Raw genomic sequence first — 23,275 nt, 5'->3', positions numbered from 1 at the left:
ATGCTGGTTGGACCTGAGATCAGGAGTAGAGACAAGTCCTTCATGAATTGTGATCCATCAATTAATGTATTTCCAGATTTAAAGTAAAGTTGCCATTTACTGCTGTAAAAGCATTAGATTAACCAGTCATCTGGCATTTGTGTAAAGTGATTTAAAAACTTAGAAACTTGAATAAACAGAGTGGTGCGATGTGATTTGTGAGCCCTAAAATATTTAAAAAGTGGGTCTAAAATGAATTTTCCAGATAGCACTTAATTTACATCATCAACAATGTCTAAATGTTTAATGGTGTTGAGCAGCAGAAGAAAAACAGAAATCTTCCTTAGACACCTGAATTTCATAACCAGCCTGGATGCAAAGAAACTTAAGACAAGTGCAAAGGAATTAGAGCAAGACAGATAAAGTGAAAAAGGGCACGGAAGGACTAGAAAGGTTTCTTTGATTAATCACTAACAAGCAGGCTGAATTGAGTGATAATAAACTGCTTCATTCTCTCTGACCCATTTTCATGCATACCATTATGCTGACAGAAGGCATACTGTGGGGTAAAGACAGTGCGTCAGCTGCAAAGCGCTGAAGAGGAGCTTTAGAACAAAGCTTCTACATTGTGTGAAATACAGTGGAGGATGTTTTTCCAGTCTTCATGGAATGAAGCTTAATAATGAGTCAGCAGGAAACCAGCTTGTCTTAATAGGGAATGGGGCGGCAAATATTAATTGTATGCCACAAGTTGGATCACATCATATTTTTTCATATGGCATGGCACTGTGTGAAATAGTTAGAATATGGTGCTATGAATTGCTTCCTGTTTTTATGCATGGTAGTATCCAGGCATAACAATGAAATCAATGGGCCGTTCCATTTTTATCATTCAGATTTAATAGATCCAGTCATTGGATTAGATCCAAAGATCGCCGTGCATGAGCAGAACGCACACAGCCCCACTTGCATAGGGGAGGTGCCAATTTCCTTCCTCAACTGCAGCCCCTCCTACCCCTGATATTATGATGTTGCCTTTGGCGAGCAGCTTCTAGGATTAGGCTGATCTGTTTTGGAAAGTATTTTCCTGACTGGTTTTCGTTTCTTGCCATTTTCAAACTTCTGCTCTAGCATGTGGGAACACAAATGCCACATCGGAAAGAGAACCCTTTCCTGTGCAGATGCTTGTTACAGAGATACCATCGTAACAATTATTTTTAAATTGGGTGCCATAAAATTGCCTCCTTATATTTTTGCGAAATGGTCCCCTATTAGTTTATCTATTAGTGCCATTTATTTATTTATTTTGAGAGTGCCCTGAATTTACTCGTAAGGATAGATAATTTGGAGCTGGAGAGTACAAGGTTCAAACTAAATTGAGTGGGTCATCTCATCTTCAGTGCCTGCCAATGAATGTGTGAGAAGGAAGTAGCTAGAATACTGTGTGCAACCACTGTGCATTCATTCCCTAGTGACAACATAAATGTATCATTATTGATCTATGACAATACATTCAATTTAGGCTGTTCACTGCTCTGAAATTAGCTTCCTAGAACTGAATAGCAGGACTGGCTTCACTGTTGCTCTTAAATATTATTAGGCTGAGATCAACTCACTGAGGATTTCTTATAAATTAAGTAAGAAAAAGCAAATCGTGTGTTCTGTTGTTTAGTTCAGTAGACAACATTATAGTTTAATTCTAATATTTTAAGAGTTAAAGGGTCTCATGGTTTTTAAGTGATCACTTGAGATGCTTAATTTTCTGAGTTTGTGGGTGGGGTTGTAAATGAATTCATATAACCAAGTAGAACATTTATGTTGCAAATATATCCTGATCGGTTTGCATCTCTGAAAGGGTAGATGCCACATTTTAAGAAAGAAAGATTTTGTAGTTTATTGAAAGCATGGATTCCACTAAATATTGGAACACTTGGGGAAAGAAATAATTTCTGTGTTCATATGCACTTTGGCACTACTGTTCTATATCCCTAATTAGCAACAGATTAAAGATTCTATCATTCATAATGATTTTCCTACACTGATATTAGCGTTGTATATGAAAATGTACATATGCCATGCAGGCACCAACACGCCCATCTGTTTTAGCCAACGGCTCTTCAAAGCAACAACACATAGTTGCATGAACAGTTGCCGATTCATAAATTTATTACCAAAGAATTGTAGCCAAAATCGATGGCTGTAGTTACCCATAGAGCCTTCCCTTCAATAACCATGAAACCCAAGGCATACATGAAGCTCCATCTCCAGTAGCGGAGAATGGAAAATTTGAAGGAGTTTGGAGCATGGCCCTTAGTTATGGGTTAATAATGCTTTTTTTTCCTCCCAGGCAATCATTTGAATTGAATTCCATGGGATGATGCACATGGAAAAGATTATACTTGGTAGACCAGAAAATCTGCATGGATTTTGCAGAAATCATATCACTTGAGGATCTTTTCTGCAAATTCAATATGGATTTTTCATTGCCATGTAACATTAGTTTTTGTATTCCTTCTGTGAGAATCACTCAAAAAACATTTTTGAGCAGCAAAAATATATTAAAGAATTCAGGAAGCAGATATATTTATACTCTTGCACAAATTAGAATTTTTAAAAATGTGAAAATCATTTAAATTAACTTTTTAGAAATAGCTTTGTAAAAGTTTTATCATGTCTTCTGAATATTTTGGAATGAAAGTTCCATTAGAAATAGTTCTTCAGTTACCAGCTGTCACTTAAAATGTACGAGAGACTTCATTTTTAATAAAGATATTAAAATTTCACATTGCTAAATTTAAAAAGTATATGTATTTAGCATAACTCCTTTATTTATTATTTTATGACCACTTGTGTGTTCTAAGGAGGAAGCATCATATGTCCTAACAAAGGTATTGTCAAACTGTGGACTTCGGAGATTTTTCTCTGAATATAATTTCCCCACTTATATGAGTTTTCTTTTTAAATACTTGAAATGCTCAGGAGATTATATAACCTTCCTGTGACTTTTGCATCGCTAGTTATTTCATTGTTTTGCTGAAACAGTGGATTCAATAATAAACATTAGGTGGATTTTCAGTTAGAATATTTTTTCCTGTCTGCTTTTTGAACTTCAACAGCAACAAATCCTGGCAAAAGAAGTTTTATGAACGATTACTTCCAGATTGTAAAATGAAAAGGAAGAAACACCCTTCTTCTCCTGTTCCCAGTATCTCACAAATCCCGCATGATACCTCATTATACTCAATGCAGTAGTTCAATCCCTAATTTACATTCCATTCATTTTCTAGAACGCAGCTTTAAAAATGCATTGTTATACCACATGTGGGAACTTAATTCTCCTTGTTTTAAAGCACTTCTTTTTGAAATCAAAACCTGAATTGATTGGGAACAATAGTATTTCACAGCTGTTGCTTCTACACATGTGCCTAGGGTTCATAAAACTGGAAGGAGCCTAAAGTTTTGTCTAGTCCAATATCACCACAATAGTACAAATTCCCCAGTCCTAAACCACATCCTACAGATACTCATTTTGGGAAGGAATGGAAATATCATAAAATCCCAGTACAACTTACTTCGCTGTGCAAGGGAATTTATGAGGTGTTAATTTTCTCTTACGAGTTTATATTTAACCAAAACACACAAGACAGCATTGAGACCACTTCCTTTCCCAAGTCTGTCTTTCTCAAGACAAGACAATTTATTGTACTAAGATACAAAAATATACTTTAAAATCTGATCTTCTGGCAGATCAGCATATGTTACCTCTATTCCATGGGAGGTAGAAGATCCAAATCTGTCTCCAGGGATCCTATGGCCCCTAGTGTCAAGATTGGGCCCAAACTGTAGAGACCATAGAATTAGAGTCAGAGCCAGAAGATGAGATAGGCTAGGGGGCGGGTGAGGAAATTCCTCAAAGAGCTTCAGGTGACATAGAAGAATCTTCTCAATGCCAAACTAATTAGTTAAAGCAAAGCACGAACATCATTTCTCCTTATGTGGGAACTCAACAATTTACAGAAGGGGAAGGCGGGAGTGTGGCGGGTGTGCGGACCAGAAGTAGAACTAAGAGGGCAGAGCAAATGAAGGAATTAAGATGGGCTAGCAATTAGCCCATTGCAGGGGGTCTTGAGGGGAAGATGCTCCCTGAGGGAACTGAGAAAGCCTTTCAGGTTCTGTGCTGAGAGGTAAGGTTAGATTTGTAACAACTTTCACCCTACCATAGTGCATCTATCAAAGAGATCCTTAAGTAAGCTAGCATCTGGGGCACCATAGGAAGCTGTGGATCACCTCCTCCATGCCTGTACAGGTCTGCAAAAACCAATTACACAAACACATTCTAGGGGGCAAAACAGACATTACTCTAGAGTAGGTGTGAGACCACCAATCTGCATTCTAATGTTGGGTGCAGAAGGGGGTGGCTTTTAAGATCTGGATTAGGAGCTCTGCACCTACTCTAGAGTAAGAATGAACGAAACAGCTCAAGTATGTCTGCTTTGGCCCTGGGTCTCTTGTAGATGCTTTGCAGAAGAGCTAGGAATGGAAGTATTGGTGATTAAAGTTTCCTTTGTAACATTTGAATGCGGAACCAGTGCGTCTCTCTCCTAGAAAGATGTGTGGTCTCCTGCGTGTATAAAATCCACATGTTTTTCTTTGGGGAAAATACTCAAGTTCCTGCTTCAGACAGTACAGAATAAGCATAAAAAAAGGAAGCACAAATCTTGTCTGTCATTTTGCAGTTTTAGTGATAACTTTACGCAGTTACTAAATATAGCAAAATTCTGCCTTTGAATAATGAGAAGTTATTTTTTCTACAATATTTTAAAGTCTATTTTTAACGGAATGGTTATTGTAAGGAGAACCATTCCCTTGATTTTTTTTTTTTAAAGTAGAATGGGGGCATGTTGGATGGGTGAATAAAAGCAAATGGTACAGTCAATTGTGGATGGCAATTTAAATGTCAATGCACCATTTATAATTGCTGTTTAGGGTGCAATCCTATGTGTGTTGGGATAGGAAAAAAATTCGATTACTCTCAACATTCTCAGAACATGCATAGGATTGCACCTTTAAATTCATATTACTTTGTCCCTGATTTTGAGAAGTTAAGTACCAGTCAGTGACAAAACTGATATATCCATTGACCAAGGTCTTGCCATTTAAAGAAGCCAAGAGCAAATTTTCTTTTTGGATTGTTTAAAGATGCTTTTAGGTTCACCTGACTGCTCAGGTGCATTCAGGAAATTCCTCCATAAACTGGCGAATGTGTTTGATTTGAAATACAGGTCTGTGTAACTCAGCCGACAGCTGGATGATTGTTCCAAACATCAAACAGAACCACTACACAGTGCATGGGCTACAGAGTGGCACCAAGTACATCTTCGTTGTTAAGGCCATTAATCAAGCTGGCAGCCGGAACAGTGAGCCTGGAAAGCTGAAGACAAACAGTGAGTAATGTTGTATCCATCCCGCGTGCACTTTATTTTCCTCTCATCTCAATTCTACTGCGCTTGACACTTAAATGTGGTTCAGTGTAGGCCTCCTATTTTAGTGCTTTCCTCAATTGCATGCCATTTATTTCATTTAGTAGGAATGTCTTCTAATGTCCTTCAGCCTGTCAACCTACCCTCATTATTTATGGAAGCTCATTTAGGCTGCAATCCTATATGCCAGAGGGCAGGGCTCCTGCAGCTTTAACTGTTGTGATAAAGAGGGAATTTCACCAGGTGCTGCATATATCGAAATGACGCCTGCTGAAATTCCTTTTTAAGTACAACTGTTAAAGATGCAGGAGCCCAGTCCTCCTTTTTATATGGTCGCCCTATGCTAGGGGTGGGGAATCTTTTTTAGCCAGAGGGCCAAAGTCCAATCTGGGAAGGTACTCGGAGAGCTTCATTCCATGTGTGCACATAGCCAAAGGCAAAGTGAGCATGGCCAAAATGAGATTTACTGACCTTAAGCCTATTCAGAAGTGAGTGGTATAAGGCTTCTGCATGCCTCCTCAGAAGTAAGCAGGCTTCAATCACTCAGCAGCACTTTTAAATAGCATCCCATACACCAAAGCTTTGCATATCTACTCAGACGTAAACATGAGCAGCATGTCTGTTCACAAGTAAGCAGGGCAAGGTTCTGCATATCTACTCAAAAGTAAGTAGGAAAAGTAATTTCCTTGTGAATATAAGACAGGCATTCTAGCATTCTATGTTAGGGTCAAACTTTAGTATGACCAAGAAATGGAATGAAGACTGGCACCATGCAAATAAGAAACCACAAGCATGATTCTTAGGGAGTGCAGCTACCAGGGCTACCCCAGGGACAGGGAACAAGTTTACTGGCCAGACCTGAATGTAAAATGAATGGCTACCATTCACTCCTTTGGTGGTGGGGGAATCAAATACTAAACTTTGGTACAATGCTGCAGTAGAAAGAAAATGTGATTGTCCTGTGTCCAAAGCATGTTTCATTGTGAATGCTCAGCACTCCTGTGTCTTGTTCACATTCAAGGCCAACCATTCAAACTGGATCCCAAGTCTGCCCACAGAAAACTGAAAGTATCTCATGATAACTTGACAGTGGAGCGAGATGAAACTTCCTCTAAGAAGAGCCACACACCTGAGCGTTTCACCAGCCAAGGGAGCTATGGAGTCGCTGGCAATGTGTTTATTGACAGTGGGCGTCATTACTGGGAAGTGGTTATCAGTGGAAGTACATGGTAGGTGGGTCAAACCATGCATCAACACATCTCCCCTTCCATTTTGTGGGGAATAAAGGCCTGACATTGTTTACATTGTCTAAAGTGAACAAATCATTAAAACAGGGGGGGAATCCATCTTTGGCCATCTGATTCCATCATAGAAATGTCCAAGGAGGATGGTGATTTGCAATAAAAAAAAAAAAATCTAATATTTAGTACCTAAACGTCTAGTTACACAGAAGTAACTGAAATATGAACAATTTCTGTCCATGGGACACAGTTTACAGACATACCTGCAAGGGTAGGAATGGAACAGGTTTCATACTAGCCAAATCTGGTCCAGAACCACAGCTGCCAGCTGGGACACTTCTGTAATGGGATCATAGCTTATTATTTTCTGATAAGTTCAGGGCCCAATTCCTGAAATAGACACCACAGTGGGGCCTTCAGTGCCTGTGATCTGGACTGCACCCGCCTCTTATCTCTGGAAGCTTATGGCATTTCAAGTGATGGTGAAAGTGCCCCCTGCACAGGTGTCATCTCATCTCTGCCCAGTATTACAGGACCTGTAGTCCAGCCTGATGCCTGAGGGAGGGGAGGTGCTTTTTGCATCATTTATTGTTCACTGGGCAGTCGACTATACTTTAGTGAGATCTTCTCTGTCCACTATCTTCCCTCCTTCCCTAAGGGGATCTTTATTGTAACCTTTGGGGATGAGGGGATAGCTGGGCATGCTCACTCAACACAGGTGTATTTGCGAGCCAAGCAGGTGGAGGTTGCAACCCCTAGTCCTTGAGGCAGAGGAGCAGGACTAGTGTGTCAGTAGATATTGTCAGTTAATAATTCTGAGAAATCTTCTTAAGCTATGTAAGCCAGGTCTTGTTCCCACTAAGTGTTCCAACTTCATGATATGGCACTGTTACAGTAAAGGAGATTTGGAGCAAGAAGATTTGCATGACCTGCCTCTCATCATATAAGAAAGAACATTAATTTAGTATGTGCTGACATGTTGGTCAGCCTTCAGCTCATGAGAATAAGAAAGGCATAAACAAAACAAAAAACCCAAAAGACATGGACGTTATTTCGGAAAGCAATAGACTTAAAGTGTAGAAAACTGCATGATGTGAAATATGTATTTTCTCAAACCCCTTTTGTTTTGCAGGTATGCCATTGGTATTTCTTACAAGTCAGCGCCAAAACACGAGTGGATTGGAAAGAATTCTGCCTCTTGGGTTCTTTGTCGTTGTAATAATACGTGGGTGGTGAGGCATAACAGCAAAGAAATTCCAATAGAGCCTGCACCTCATCTTCGCCGTGTTGGCATTTTGTTGGACTACGACAATGGCTCCTTGGCCTTTTATGATGCTTTGAACTCTCTTCACCTTTACACTTTTGACATTACATTTGCACAGCCTGTGTGCCCAACGTTCACTGTCTGGAATAAGTGTTTGACAATAATAACAGGCCTTCCCATCCCAGACCACTTAGATTCCATGGAGCAGATGCCATGATTGTTGCTGACCAGAGATGGATGATGAATGTCCAGTGGATCTCACATACACTTCCCTCTGAATTGTCTCTGAAAAAACATGAACAGAAATACATTTCATACAGAACTGTCCCTAATGCTTCAAGCCAGAACTCAGAATGGGATTATCTCTTTAGTCGTTACTATTTGTTTTGTATTAAAGGCAAAATATGGCTTTAATAATTTCTCAAAACACTTTTGTATTTAGTCTCTTTCAGGAAAATTTATAAATTATTTATAAAAAAAAAATAAGAAGAAGAAACCATGATTTGGATATTTGCATTTGGGCACCTCGTAAGAATGACTTGTTTTTGCACATTAAGGGCTCTATCACAAAGATTTTATTAGCTGTTTCCCGTATTTTGATTTTATAATAGAGAAAACAAGTTGGAATTATTTGAGAGGAGGACGCAATACTAATTCTTCAGTTTTTGTTCATACAGTGCTTTCTTTAGTGCCACTTTTACTTCATGAAATACGCCTTCAACTTGGAGCACATTAACTTATACTTCAAGAAGTGTCAATGTCTAAATCAACAGGCAGTCAATGTTACTGATAGCAATGTTCTTATCTACTGATGCTTCACCTTTGTCACTTTTAAGGATATGTACATTTGATTTTTGTCTCAGAAAACCAGCAATACTCAAACAGAACAGCCAAGGTAACTCTGACTGTGTTTTAAGTAGAAGTACCACTAAGATCAACTGATAGTTCTGGTGGTGCCAAAGTGGGTACACAAATCATTTGAAAGGTACACAAAGCACCCACTTGCAGTGCTAGAAATGGGCAACCTACAACTGATTTTAAACTTAAATGTGAGCATTTTGTTATATTATGTTATAGTGTATCAATAAAAATAGTGAAGGTATCTGTTTTGTAAACAGTACCTGGTAAGAGGCTCCACTTCAGTGTATTATTTTTTTGGATATTTTAAGGGATCCAGAGCAGTGCAAAATATCCCATTCCTTTGAGCAACAGTGTTGCAGGGGTCAAGCTGCTGGAGACTTGGGCTTCTCATGAATGTGGACTAAATGAAGACACGTATTTGTCTGACCTTGCTCTTTTTTCCCATCTGCACACAAAGAAACACATTTTTTTTACATTCAGAAAGTTTTATATGTCCTGTAACTTTGTGTAAAATTATAACCCAGAGACATTTTTCCATAGTGTATGAAATGCAGAAGATAAATTCGTTGGTCAAATAGGTTGCCAATCATTCAGTTCATAGATTGATATACTAGCCATTAATTTATACCTTTTAAACAAGCTTTTCCAAGTTAAAGATCAACCAACTTGATCTACTTAGCTGATCCAAACTCTGTTTTACCATGGAAAGACTTAACTGGAAGTCTTTCTAATGTCCCTACATAGGTTCACTGCCCCATGCATCAACATCTTGGATATCTGTGGACTGCAGTGGGATGACTGTCATGGGTTGCAGTTCTTAGTTCAGATTTGCTGTTTTTATGCCTCATGAGAAAGGGGCACCCCTAATTCAGATTTGCTTTGGAATATATTATTCCTCAAGATTTCTGCCTCTACATACAAACAGAACCTAACCAATGGTGCATGTTTCTTTTCTGTGTGACTTCATTGGATAATTAGAAGAGATACTCTCCAAAAATCTAGAACTTTGTGTTTGGTTTCCTGACATTGACAATTGTGCAGCAACAGGACCTGAGAAGAAACCAACCCCCAATATCTGGTTGAAAGAGGAAGTGGTCAGTAATTGGGCAGTGTCAAGGATCCCTTTCTCTCTCTCCTGCTTTTGCTCTGACCTTCCTTTATCAGTTCGGCAAGATTGAGGAAGCCTTTAATCACTTACCACTCACTTTTCCACAAGCTTTCTGCCTTCTTCCAGTAAGAACACTTGTAGCTGTAGCTGTATTATCTTGGAATCATAAAATCGGGAATGTGCGAGCTTGCTGAAATTCTCCAAATTTTATTTCAAAGCTCAGTTCAGCTCACTCTGACTCATTTTCAACCTGTTTTTCAGTCTGTTTGAATGGGAAAGGTTCTGCCTTTTTCAAAAGTTGTGCAGAAATTTGTGAACATTTTCAGAGAACATGCACTCCTACTTGAGTTTGCAAACAGGACATCTTTGAATTACTGCAAACCGAAACGAAATTCTCATGCATCCCTAACTTTATCTCCCACACCCTTTTATAGTGTCACTTCAGTAATCACAGAAATAGAAAATGAGAGGAATATGATGAGTAAAGGGGGAATCTATTATAACTTGATGCGCACACTTCAAGGGGACACCATTATAACTCAAAGCACACTGAATCAGTAGTGTGCTTCAGTGATTGTATTTTCAGGGAACAAGGGAAGTTTTCATAGAATCTGGATTTTTGAAATAAAGGTGAGTTTATTACAGAATTTTGACATGAGAATATTAACAGGTCAAACTTTTCTGCAGCGATTCTGTTTTTTAGTAACTCAAAGTATGGCAAGATGAAACAATGAATAATGCAAATATTGAAAGCTAAAGTTGCATCTAAAAGTGATTGAACCTTGCAAAAGTTAACAGTTATTGAAACATGATTCTTAACAAGTGAAGCAAATCAGAATAGATAGCCTAGAATTAGACAGAAATTTCACTTCCCAGTGTCATTTCCTTATTAAAACTGAAATTGTCAACTTGGTGTTTGAAACTAGAAGATTGACAAAGCCCAGAGTCCCAAATTCATTTTAAAGCCCTTCAATAATTACTCCGGAGTCTTCCTTGTCTTGCACAAGTTATGCTTTCAGTGCCTTAAATTATTTATTTATTTGAAGTATTTTTATTCCATTCCTCAGCCAAAAAGGATCCCAGAATGGCTTACATATAATCAATTAAACAGGATGAGCTTACAATGTAAAAATACAAGACACGCAAAGGAAAAAGAAGGGAGGGGAGGAATCATTTCAGTAGGGCTGGTGAAATAGCACTGGTTCATCCTCATCTCCCTAAATGCAGCCTGCTGGAATGGCTGGTGGTGGTAGCACGAGGGAGGAGGAGCCATTGGAGGGATGCCATTCAGCAAGGATGGTGGAATGGCTGTGCTCCACTACTCCTCTTCTGCATACCCATTTAAGTCACTTTGCTGCACCTACAGACCTGAAACCAGATTAACGCTGACCCACTTTGGGGTGGGGTGTCTTTATTTTAAAAACTCATTAATGTGTATTTAATAAGGAGAGAGGAAACTCTTAATCACATGGTTTGGAGTAGAAAGGCCACAGACAACGTTCACCAAACCAACTGTTCAAATCCACAAGGAACATGATGCAGGGCCTGCCGTTAGAGAGCAGAAACCAATGTTGTTTGTTGCTGCTGTTGTGTGTAGTTCCGTGGCAGCTTTCGGTAACTGGGTGCAGGGCAGCTGAACCATTACATCCAAGCCCCAACTAATGCCCCATATGGACGTAATCATCTTTGCCAGTCGAACGCACTCAACATGATGTGACTTCTTAGCAGGTAGTTGAGGTTGCCGAAGTTTCTTGGCTGTCACTTCCACAAAGAGCCTGGGGCAGCAGGGGAGGGATGTGACTGACTATTCATTCACCTTCCCTAATCCCCCAGAAGGGATCATTTTAATATGCTGCAAGAATGTCTTTCAGCTCTCAGCTCCTGTCATGCAAATGACAGTGGTGTTAATAAAAATGTCTAAGAGAGAGAGAGAGAGCACTTTACAAGAGAGCAAAACGGGGTGAAATGCCATGAAAGGCAGCTCACAATTATGTGGCAGGTGGAAACTTGTATCTTCCCAGTGCCTTCGTGTTGTCGTCCGTCTCCCGCCTCCCTCCCATTCCTCCCCGGTCATAAGCAAGCCAGCACAGATGAATCCATCTGTTGCTTTCTTCCCTGAGCCTACTTTGCATTCCTAAATCAATGCTAGGGGATGTGTTTGAAATCCTAAACTGAGCAGAACCAGTGGGGTAAGAATGCACATTCCCCCAGGGTTCAAGTTCCATCTCATTCAACCCAGCATTAGGGGCGGCCCAGCTTCAAAGCAATTAGTCTTGATTTACATTGGTGTAAGTAGGGAAGGGGCCCAAACTATTTGTCTTGTTTCTTGACATTCCAAATGGGGTCAAAAATCCACCTCAACATGAGCTTCATGCCACGACATGAAGGGGGAAAACAGCATTCTCCAAATGGTGTCTGTCTAGCAGTGGTTCATTCCTTCTTGTTTAAAAAAAGGTTCTGGCTAGAAGCTTTAAAAGCACTGCTTGGAGAGAAAATGCTGATGGGTGGCATGCAAATTTGGTCAGAATGTGCATAAGGAAATAGACAGCCGTGTAGTCTGATCTGCTAAACATTTCAGCGGGTGAGGGAACAGCCCACTCTGCATGAGGTCTCAGCCATTCTCCTCTTTAGAAGTCTCATTTAAATGTTTGCCCTAGATCCCTATGCACAACTTTTTTTGGCCAAGGGTTGGATCCAGTGTGTGCTGAGAGCCTGGAGGCTGCACATGTGTGCATGCATGCACATATACGCTGCCTCTAGTGATGTGTGTAGTTTCACCATCACCACTAGTGGGCTGGGGAACCTTTCTCTCATAAATAATTGGGGGATGTCAGAAGACTCCAGTTTGAGGGTGGAAATCGGCACATTTCTGCCAGTTTGGCCCTCTGGATGACAACTTGCAGATTCCTTAGCTGGTTTAACTCAGCTGGCCAAATTGGGCAAGCTCACGGTTTCCTCCTTTGTGTTTGTGTGTGCGCGCAGCCATAAATAGTGCAATTTGTGCAAAATTGCAGGCATAAATGGTCTTCTATGCCTGCATTTTTGCGCAAATTGTACTATTGATGGCTGAAATTTTGCGCAAATCGTGATTTCCATAAATATTCCTAGCCGCAAATTTGTGCAAATTGCAGCTTGTGGACAAAAAAAAAAGGCACAAGCTCTTGCCAGGTGCCTGCGTACCATCTGGTGGCTCACTCCACAGTCATGCTATGGCCAGGCAACTGGTATTAGCCCAGCCAGCAGTGCGTAAATAGGATTTGGGAGAGTTCTCCTATGGTGGGGCTGAATCACTCCACAGGCCTAGCATCTCAGATACCAACCCTCTGCCTATCCACACAGAAGTAAGCACAAGCAGCATATCTACTCACAAGTAAGCAGGGCAAGACTCTGCATATCCTACTCAGAAGTAAGTAGGTCATATCGTGGAAATAAGTAGGACTGAGTCACTCAGCAGTTTTCTTCCCAGGGCCCGACTACTCTCCAGCCCCCCTCCCCCATCTGATCAGAGTTTAAGAGCATTTTTCCTGCTGGGCAACAGCACTTGGGGAAGGAGCTGGATGAGGACCAGCTGCACTGCAGGAAACAGCGGATGGTGCTGGTGGTTTTGTGCTGGTGGTTTTGTGCACCATATCAAGAGTGGCTAAGGGCTGCAGGTTGTACACAAGCTCCAGCTGCCCCCTGGTATGTTTTAAAACTGAGATAATTCTTGTTGAAGAAATCCTATCTGAACAACGTTGAATTTATGACAAATTTACAACAACACAAAAGCACACTAAGGATGTGTTCAGGTGTATGTTTCCTACTGCTCCTATTTCAGCAAGGAATTTCTCCGAAACAATTCTGTTGCTTTTGATGGGCTGTGTGTGTTTTTCATTGTCACACATGCAAAAAGAAGACTCATTGTAGCACCAAGCGAACCTCACTGCAAACCCTGAACTGCACTTTGCAAAGGTTGTTTAGTATCTTTCTTGATCAATGAATAAATATCTCAGGGATAGCCTAGGCTTGAAGGCTTGAATTTTTTTCTAGTTGTTAATGGTTACAAGCATATTTTAAAACATTGTTAAGTCTGGTAGGCACAGCCTTTTAGTGTGTGTGTGTGTGTGTGTGTGTGTGTGTGTGTGTGTGTGTGTCAGAGAGAGAGAGAGAGTTTTCATTTAAATGAAGCGAGACAGCACTTGTCAGCTAAAGTAAAAGAGTTCATTTGATACAGGGATTTGAAAATAATTCTATGGATTCTTGCTCACGGTGTCGCCTTTTATGTTGCTTCTCATGCATTAATGAATTCTATAATCACCAGACCAAATTGCTTTTGGGGAGGGCGGTATTGACTAGGATCCCTAGGTCCCGATTGCTTGTATCCATTCAAGATCGCATGGCAGCTTTCAACAACAGCAGAGAAGCAGCCCCCGCTGTTCTGGCTCAATGCCACATTTTGTAATTGTGCCCCAAAGTTCCACAGACAGGTCCCCGTATCCAGTATGGTAAGTCCCAGGGAGAGAAGGTCATCTTCACAGTGGGCCATTTTCACTCCCCTTGGCAAGAACCAAGCAACAGGGTGGGCTGTGCGTCAATAAAGAGACATAATAGGTCCTGCTCTAAAGCCCTCTGAGTGAGCTGCCAAATCACAAAACCGAGCGGTTCTACTTTGTGGGAAAGCCCCACTAACCCCAGAGAGATCTGGCGTTCTCTCAGTCACAAACTGAGGGCTACTGATGCTTTGGTATGAAAGCCAATGTGGAGTAGCAGCTAGAATGTCAGACTAGGACTGGAGAAACCCAGGTTCAAAACCCCAAGAGTCTTGGGTTGACTCTTGGACTACCCTACCTTCAAGGTTTGTTGTGAGGCCAAAAGTGGGGAGGAATCATGTACACCAGGGGTGTCAAATCTCTTTTCGCACATTTTTAGCAAAGGCCAAATTGCATTTCAGAAAAGCTTTCAGGGGCTGCAGTTCATTGGTGGTCAAAGGCAAAGGATTGGGGCCAAAATACCAAAAATGCCAGCATATTTTAGCTTACAGCTCTTACTGCTAGTAACTAAGGGCTCATCTACACCAAGCAGGATATAACGCTATGAAAGCAGTATGAAAGCGGTATATAAAAGACAGGAGCCACACTACTGCTTTATAGTGGCACTGAAGTGCACTGACAACTGTTGGGGGCCATGACACAGCTACACCAAGCAGGATATAACACTCTGAAAGTGGTATGAAAGCGGTATATGGTATGTGCCATGGGCCCCAACAGTTGTCAGTGCATTTCAATACCGCTATAAAGCAGTATTGTGGCTCCTGCCTTTTATATACAGTTTTCATACCGCTTTCATAGTGGAATGTCCTGCTTGGTGTAGATCAGCCCTAAGTCTTGAGAGAGGTATTTCAACCTGTTAGAATTTGGGGTGGGGGCAGCTGTGAAAAAGCCAGAAGACCACCAAATGATCAGTATTTGGGAGGAAATTGGATGGGACCAGGGGAAAACAGGGGGTGCATTAGGATTAAGGCCACATGTCTCAGGTTCAACACCTCTGGTGTACACTATCCTGAGCAAATTAATGGAAAAGAGCAAAATAAACATAAATAATTTTAGCAGTAGAAATGGCTAGCAATATCTCCACCAGTGCACAAAAGGGTGTCCACACGGGACCATTTTCTAGGAAGCTCCACAGACACACCTCATTAAAGGAGTGGGATTTCAGCGTGCTCATTGCAGCGCTTTTGTGGATGTCAACAGAACGACCTCAACTGAGATGCGTGGCAAGCGGCGCTCTGTCAATGAGATGTGAAAAGGGCCAGAATTGGTTGTCTGGACTGTGCTGGGAAGCCGGGGTGTGGGATGGGGTGGGGCTGTCTGAGAACTCAGTTCTCAGACAGAACTCAGCCAGTGTAGTGTAGTGGCTAAGGTGTTGGACTGGGAGTTGAGAGATCCGGGTTCTAGTCCCCACTCGGCTATGGAAACCCACTGGGTGACTTTGGGCCAGTCACAGACTCTTAGCCCAACCTACCTCACAGGATTGTTGTTGTGAGGATAAAATGGAGAGGAGGAGGGTTATGTACATCACCTTGGGTTCCTTGGAGGAAAAAAAGGTGGGATATAAATGTAATAAATAACAATAATAATATTTATGCCTGAGCAATACATGTGAAGACAAACAGATTCAGAAGTTCTATATGCCCATGTGAAACCCTATTAGTACCTTCCTTCCTGTGCCTTGCTTTAGCCATGAAGCTCCAGTTCTCTCCCTCTGGCCATCTGCAGTGTTGGCAATCAAATTTGGGATGTCAGAAAATTCTGCAGCACTTTCAAATAAGTGTGAATTTTTATGAAACTGAGCTGCGGATTCCACCCCGGACAGCCTTTTTCCGATGTCATCCAGATCCAGCGGACTTGCAGACCATTTTATTCACTTGAGGGAAGGGGGATTTCCACCACTTTGCACTTGCACTAGTGTGCATTGATTAACGTACACTAGCATGAAAATGAATGAGTGCTAATGTGAGTTAGCGCTAGAACAAAATTCTGATTTTAAACATCCAATTCCATCAATGAGTGGACAATGGAACAAAAGATATGAACAAAAGACAATCTGCAAAACATAGAATGGATTTTACAGAATTTCTCCATCTCTTACTCAGGCACAGTTGTAGGCACAGTGGGACAGAGAGTGAGGATCCTGGGCCTTGCTGCAGAAATCCTTGGAATCTGCTGCCGAAAGCCACTACTTCAGGTAGGTTCCTTGTGGAAAGAGTGATTGACCGCTGACTCAAAGCAATCTTTTAACCATCAGACCAAGTGCTCTGGAGAAGCCCCCTCATGAAGTGCAAAAACTAGACAAATAAAGTTTTCTCATCCAAGGTACACATACTTTTGAACCCTAATAAAAAAAAAGTTTGACAGCATACTGGAAACGTTTGTGTAATGAAAATAATGATGTGTGCTCCCATGCAAAATGTATTGGCTGTGATTCTCAACGTATCTCAGCTGTGTTGTTAAAGTCAGCATGTGACCTGAGCTTGCCAACTTGCTAACTGGCCTCCACAGTTATGCGTCTAACAGCAGTTTGGTCTGTTAATTCACAGGAGCATTACGTGTACCTCCGTGCCATGAAAAAAAAAACCTGCTTAATGCCTACATTTCAAGCTGCAGTTAAAAGCATGTTTGCAGAAGACCGTTGAGATTAGTTGGCCAGCCTTTTTAATGGTCTCAAACAAGTTTGATTTTATCAAAGCTTTGGAAAGAAATGTTGTTTAGGTTCTTGGTAGTAATTTTAATTCTGCAGTAGGAGTCCTATTTGGAGAGAGAGTAACACAAAGGGCAGGTCTGGGGTCTCAACCTCCCATGGTTTTGGTGGGCACAATGTATGCCAATCTGAGCACAGAAGAAGTGTCTCAGGAAAGAGCAGAATATTTTCCCTTAGGCAGATTTGTGGTGGTCACTTCAGGAATCTAGCCCTGGGGTCCACCCCATACCTGATGCTCCCACAGTAGTCTTTTAGTCATGCCATTTGGCAAAGGGACTCTTGTCTCTGCTTACCTGGGTGTAAAGCTATCTAGATGTATCCCCTGAATTATTGGAATAGAATCACATTATTTCAGGAAGTGGGAGAAGAGAATGCTTTACTTGAGTAGAATGAATGCAGATCTGGATTGCCTATGTCTTGTTTCAAACTGTTAGATCTTCAAGCAGACTTCGTCCTGCTGGAGCAGAGACATGATTTGATGAGAACTTCCATGACCTCTTTATCAAGTCCTCTATGCCAAACGTATATGCAAATATGGGGAAGCTCCTAGGTTGTGTTGTATTCAGGCACACTGAACTGATTGTGCAATGTTCTCTTAAATTCAGTCCAGCAGACTGACTTTTCCCCTCCCTCTGCCCCCTTGGACTAGGAGAAACTCTGCTGCAAGCCTGTGTTCAGAGCCCTGTAGGGAACTGTATCTAAACCTTTTAAATTATCAACTCCTGTATGGAACCTGAATAGCTCTTAAGGTCTTTCCAAATTCCTAACGCCATTATGGATAGTGATATGTGGAGTCAAGATTATGCCTTCCTTAATTTCTAAAATGCGTGTAGCCAATTTCTAAAACTGGAAGTTATATCACCCTATTTAGAAATTCTTCCTTATAACTTTTAGTGAATTGTTAGGCTTGCTTTATTACATCATATATTCCAGCAGCGCAGAGCGCTTGCTCTGAAACAGATCCTGAGGGTAAACCACGTGTCAATTTAAGGCCTGCCATCACCATTATACTGAACCATACTGCATCATCTCTTGACCAACGCATCAAAATAATATATTTCTGATAATATAAGCCTAGTTAAATACCATTCTCTTCTGAGAACACAGCTGGCATTCATCTAGTCAACCTTTCAGAATTAACTAATCACCATGGATGAATATAAGTATCTCCCACAGATTAAATCAAAGTTTGAAACAGCTGGAAACAAATTTATATGACTGCATCGTTATATCATCCTGACAGTATGTGTCTGATACATTTTATACAGATATGAATGTTAGACTGAAGCTAAGAATAGTTTTGTGCAGGGATGGGCAGCAATCTTTCTCTTTTCCCCAACTGCAGCCTGATCTGGAGGCCCAGAGCTCTGGATGGCCAAGCCCAATGAGGAGCAAACTGGATGAATCCCCATTCACGTAATTAAGGACTCTATGAATAGTTTTAAACAGGAAATACCAAGCATAGGAAGGGTTACTCTGGATCAGGACCCCAGATAGTTAAACCTGCACTCCCTGCTTAATTCCAATATCGATCTGGACCTCACCCCACCCCCACCTTCTAAATTGCTAAATTTGGCCCTCTGAGGCAATCTCATCATCTGGAAAGTATGGGCTGTGTCAAAGCTGAGATTTTGTCATTAGCTTGGATTTTGGTGCCCCCAGGGCATCCTGTATAATTACTCCAGTGTGGGTGGAGTTATGATTCTCACTGCTCAGTTAACCACCCTTAAGTAGTTTGTGCCTATGGGGAAGGGTACCAAATCATATTTCTGTAACGAAGTGCTTTGCTCATATGAATTATGTGGACTAGTATTTGCTTCTGTGATAACATGTTTAGGGGCAGGTTGTCAGCAGCTGAATTCAGATTGAAAACATTCTGGGATCACGTTGGAAGAAGTAGGATCACTAGGCAATAGAAAGAAGTATGTACTGTCCCCATTATTTCAGATTTCATCATAGTTCATGTGCAGGTTGTTGCATAATTCTCTTCCATTACAATATGCCTTTGCTCTTTGAGAAAACACTGAAAGAGGAAGATTTGCTCTCAGTCTGATATAATGGTGACTAGGGTGAGTTATCCCACTGTCGAAGTTGTTTCTAATACTGTTTTATTGCAGTTTATGATGGTATATAATGTTTTTAATTGTTGTTTGTGAGCTGCTTCGAGCAGTTTTGAAAGGTGGGATAGGGTTGGATCCAGACTCAGTCAGAGTAGACCATTGAAAATCTCAAACTTTACCAAAGATGACTAATTCAAATCCCATGGATTTCAATGGGTCTACTCTAATATGCCTAAGTCTGGATCAAACCCATAATGTTCACCAAAACTAGTGAGGAATGAATGTACCCTGTAAGAAACCATAATGAGCTCACCAAGTTTTGAATCCAACTTCACAAATTCAGACAAAACTTCCGTTGTTTTTTAGAATTCAGAGCATCTTCAAATTTTGGTACACATGATCACACTGCATCTTGGGAACATCAGTTGTTTTCCAAATCCATGCATGGGTAGTATCCAATTAGTGTCCCTTCATTGATGGAAGGCTCCTCAATCCAGTGGAGGCTTCTGTCAATGGAATAGAAATGGAGGAAAGTTTCAAAGATCCCTTCTCCTCCACACACACACACACACACACACACACACACACACACACACCGTGCCCCCTCAGAATCTGCTATGGATAGTTGGGGAAATCTTTGGAACAGCATAGCAAGTGGTGCAGGGAGCTACAAGGTGGAATGTGAACCATGGTTAATGAATCTCTCTGATCGTACAGGTGGAGAAATTACAAATTAACTTGTAAAGAGTCTCAGTTTGTATTTGAAGTTCTTTGGATTGGACAGAGGCACTATGTGGATTGGGAAAATACTTCCATGATGTCACCCTGTTATTATTTGTTTCTCTATAGGTAATTAGTGTGCGTGGCACTTTACAGAATACAAGATGACAGGTCTCTGCCCCAAAGAGCTTGAAAATAACAGAAGAAGGGGAGGCAGGAATAAACAGGGAAGCAATATGCTGATCATCATCATCATCATCATCATCATCATCATCATCATCATAATTATTTCTTACCTGCCTCTCCCTCTGGATCAAGGTAGGGAACAACATTAAATACAACAATACAATATAAATCAAATACCTAAAACTGATTAAATGAGCATATAAACCAATACAATATTAAAATAACAACCACTTTTCTTTTAGTTAGCAATATTTTAGAGAGAGAATTGAAAAAAACTTACTTTTGTCATGGGTTTGGATTTATTTATTTATTTTTTCTTATCAGCACATTCTTGTCAATCATTTTGTTGAAAATAAATCAACTTGGAGTAAATTTAATTTAGTCTATTTCCCATTCTCAGGCGGTTTCAGTTTACAGTATCATTTAACTGGATATTTCATTGTTACATCTTATCAACATGCTTAGAAATTACTTAGTAGATTTTGTGACCCGTTTCTAATTTATTTCTTATAAAAGCTAAATCACTTCCCTCACCCCTGTGAGTTTTGCAATCTAGATTGGGCTTTCTTACAATTACACTGTGTAATCATTCTCTCATTGAGAATGGATAGACTCCAAATTATATCAAGATTTTTTAAAACCTCAGTTCAGATTACATCTTCCACCTCTAGATTTCCATTCTTGATGTTTTGAACCATTAAGGGGGGAGGAAGGTCAATGTCAACATGTGATGAGAAATCTACTTTTGCCAGCTTATCAGGTATGTGCTGCAAATTTTCCACCAGAATGTTCATCGATTTAAATCAGGGCTGTTGAACCTCTTCCAGCCCAAAGGCTGAATTGAATTTCGGAAAAGCTTATGGAGGCTGCATTCCAGGGCTGGAAAAAGATAGAAACAAAATGGTGGTGGAGCCAAAATGCAAACAATACCAGCATATTTTAGCTTCAAGCTCTTACTGCCAGTATCAAAGCCTTAGGAAAGTAATTTCAACTTTTTAGAATAGGGGCAGAGGGGTGCGCAAAGGCTGAAAAAACCATCAAATTATCAAGGGTCTGAGTAAAGGTGGGGGTTGCATCACAGAAAGGTAGTGGCCATTTGAGGAACCTCAGAGGGGCAGATTGGGCTAGATTTGATCCGCGGGCCCAAGGTTTTGCACACGTGGCTTAAGCCCTGTTGAAACAAAATGGCCAGGCTCTTGTAGCAGCTCCTATTCATTTCACTGGAGCTGCTATCAGCTGATTGTTGTGAAAGCCATTTTTGCAGGTAACACTTAAAATCAGTGTTTGAGCTTTCCATGTTACAAATTCAAATATAAAATATATTCTAGGTAGAAGTGGTTTAAAAATAACTCTCTCTTGTTTGTGCTCTGCATTAATAATGTACATACATGCACACAAATAATGAGAAAGTGTGAGAGAGACTCAGAGATGCTGTAAGTGTTGTATGTAATAATCAAATGTATTGGCCATGCTGGTTGGGGATGATGGGAATTGCAGTCTGACAGTCACATCTGGAGAACCCCATCTTGGGGAAGACTTCTTTAATGGTTTCCAGGTTAGGGTACACTGGTCAAGAAGCTACAACATGAGTGTGTGTGTGTGTGCGTGCGTGCGTGCGTGTGTGTGTGTGTGTGTGTATATATATATATATTATTTAAAGGACTTGCATACAATTTACGTGAACAATTGCTGCACATTACAAAAAACTCAAGAAAGGCATGTGTTGGTTTGACATGTGTAAAGACATAAATCGTTATGCAGCCATGGCTCTCTTCAGGACTGGGGGGAGTCACATCAAAAGCACTAACAAATGTATTTCTTCTCTGCTCTTCCATTGTCTCAGCTAGCTTTATTTTATATGGAAATACTTTTCCTGCATCCTGGAGATACATGCAGTGTTGCAGTATAATTCATGAAGGCCCAGTCCAGGTGTATGCAGGCAGGCAGGCAGGCAGGCACACATATCTGTGAAGGCCTAGCTACCCAGCATATGGTTGGTGTGGTCAGCTTTGACAGAAGTGATCGTTGGTTTGTGAGGACAGGAATTAACCTGAAAGCAAAGCTGCGGTGGAAGTCCCACTGAACACCTCTGGTATGGTGCAAGAGTTAAAGGGAGTGATTCTTTCTAATCTCCTCACCTGAAGTAGTTGATCAGATCTGTCATAGTTAATAGTGCCAACTGCCAGTCAGGTGCCAGGAAGGAATTCCCCATAAGGAACCATATTTCCAACACCCATTTGGACTCTTGATTCTCAATCCAAGAGGACATACATGTATGATGAAACCTGACATGATCATCCTACTCCCTGGATTAAGGGGTGCTGGCATTGACTAGTTTTATTGAAGTAAGAGGCAAGCAAAGGAAACAAGAACGTGTAGGCTCTAGGAAAGGAAAACAAAGCAGGACTTCTCCATTCCTCTCTAAATCCATTGTGTTAAGGAATTATCTCCGAGTCATGAATTCTCAGTCTGAAACGTAAGAAAACATTTAATAGCAGCTTTCCACCACATTCCTGGATGCTTGCCTCAGAGATTTGCCACGTAAAAGGTCCACACAAGCCCAGGCTGGAGGGACAGCAAGTAGTTAGTCACCTATTATTAGTTTAAAATGAAGTGCATATAATTTAGCTGAGCCAAGTGTAATAACAGGATTTATGAAGCTCAGACATTTTTCCTGGCAGCGACACACCTACAATACATGGTTAATCATTCCTTGAAATGCCATTCCTTATCATCGCATCAGTCATGGCAAACTGCTTTGGTATTTATATTCCTGTGGTGTGGCAGTGTTGTTTTCTTCCTTCTCCCATTCAGGTCTGGAGAGAATGCAGGATTCAGGTCACAATCCAAACAGAGTCTGGTCCCTTTCATTCTGAGAGCCATCGGTGTGTATGTTTTTTAGAGCTCATCAGACCTTCATCCTAAACAGCATCAAAACACAATACTTAAAAGTTGGAAGACAAGATTACATGACAGTTGGGTAAGGCAAGGAGGTGAAATCTGCAGAAGTTGTGGGGGTAGGTGCCAATGGATCTTGGCATGGTGAATCATTTTTCACAATGATCGGAAGCATACCAAGATCGTGCCTTCCTGGAGCTGAACTCTCCCACAAATGAGTTAGGTCTAGAGACGTGCTGGGT

At 40.9% G+C, this 23,275-nt stretch overlaps 1 protein-coding gene across 3 annotated transcripts in view; it reads left to right on the top strand.

Annotated features, from left to right (window-relative positions):
- Nucleotides 1–9,082, top strand: part of MID1 (midline 1) — a 168,155-nt gene extending 159,073 nt beyond the window's left edge. For all 3 annotated transcript variants that reach the window (XM_063126371.1, XM_063126369.1, XM_063126370.1), the window contains exons 8-10: nucleotides 5,262–5,423; nucleotides 6,481–6,688; nucleotides 7,833–9,082. In XM_063126371.1, coding sequence (XP_062982441.1) covers nucleotides 5,262–5,423; nucleotides 6,481–6,688; nucleotides 7,833–8,181 — 719 coding nt within the window. In that variant the 3' untranslated portion in view covers nucleotides 8,182–9,082. The remainder of the gene's footprint in view (nucleotides 1–5,261; nucleotides 5,424–6,480; nucleotides 6,689–7,832) is intronic.
- The last annotated feature ends 14,193 nt before the right edge of the window (nucleotides 9,083–23,275 follow it).

The sequence above is a fragment of the Elgaria multicarinata genome, chromosome 5, assembly GCF_023053635.1.
Source record: "Elgaria multicarinata webbii isolate HBS135686 ecotype San Diego chromosome 5, rElgMul1.1.pri, whole genome shotgun sequence".
NCBI lineage: Eukaryota > Metazoa > Chordata > Lepidosauria > Squamata > Anguidae > Elgaria > Elgaria multicarinata.
The sequence above is the reverse complement of the archived record's forward strand: the minus strand, read 5'-3'. Positions and strand labels throughout refer to the sequence as shown.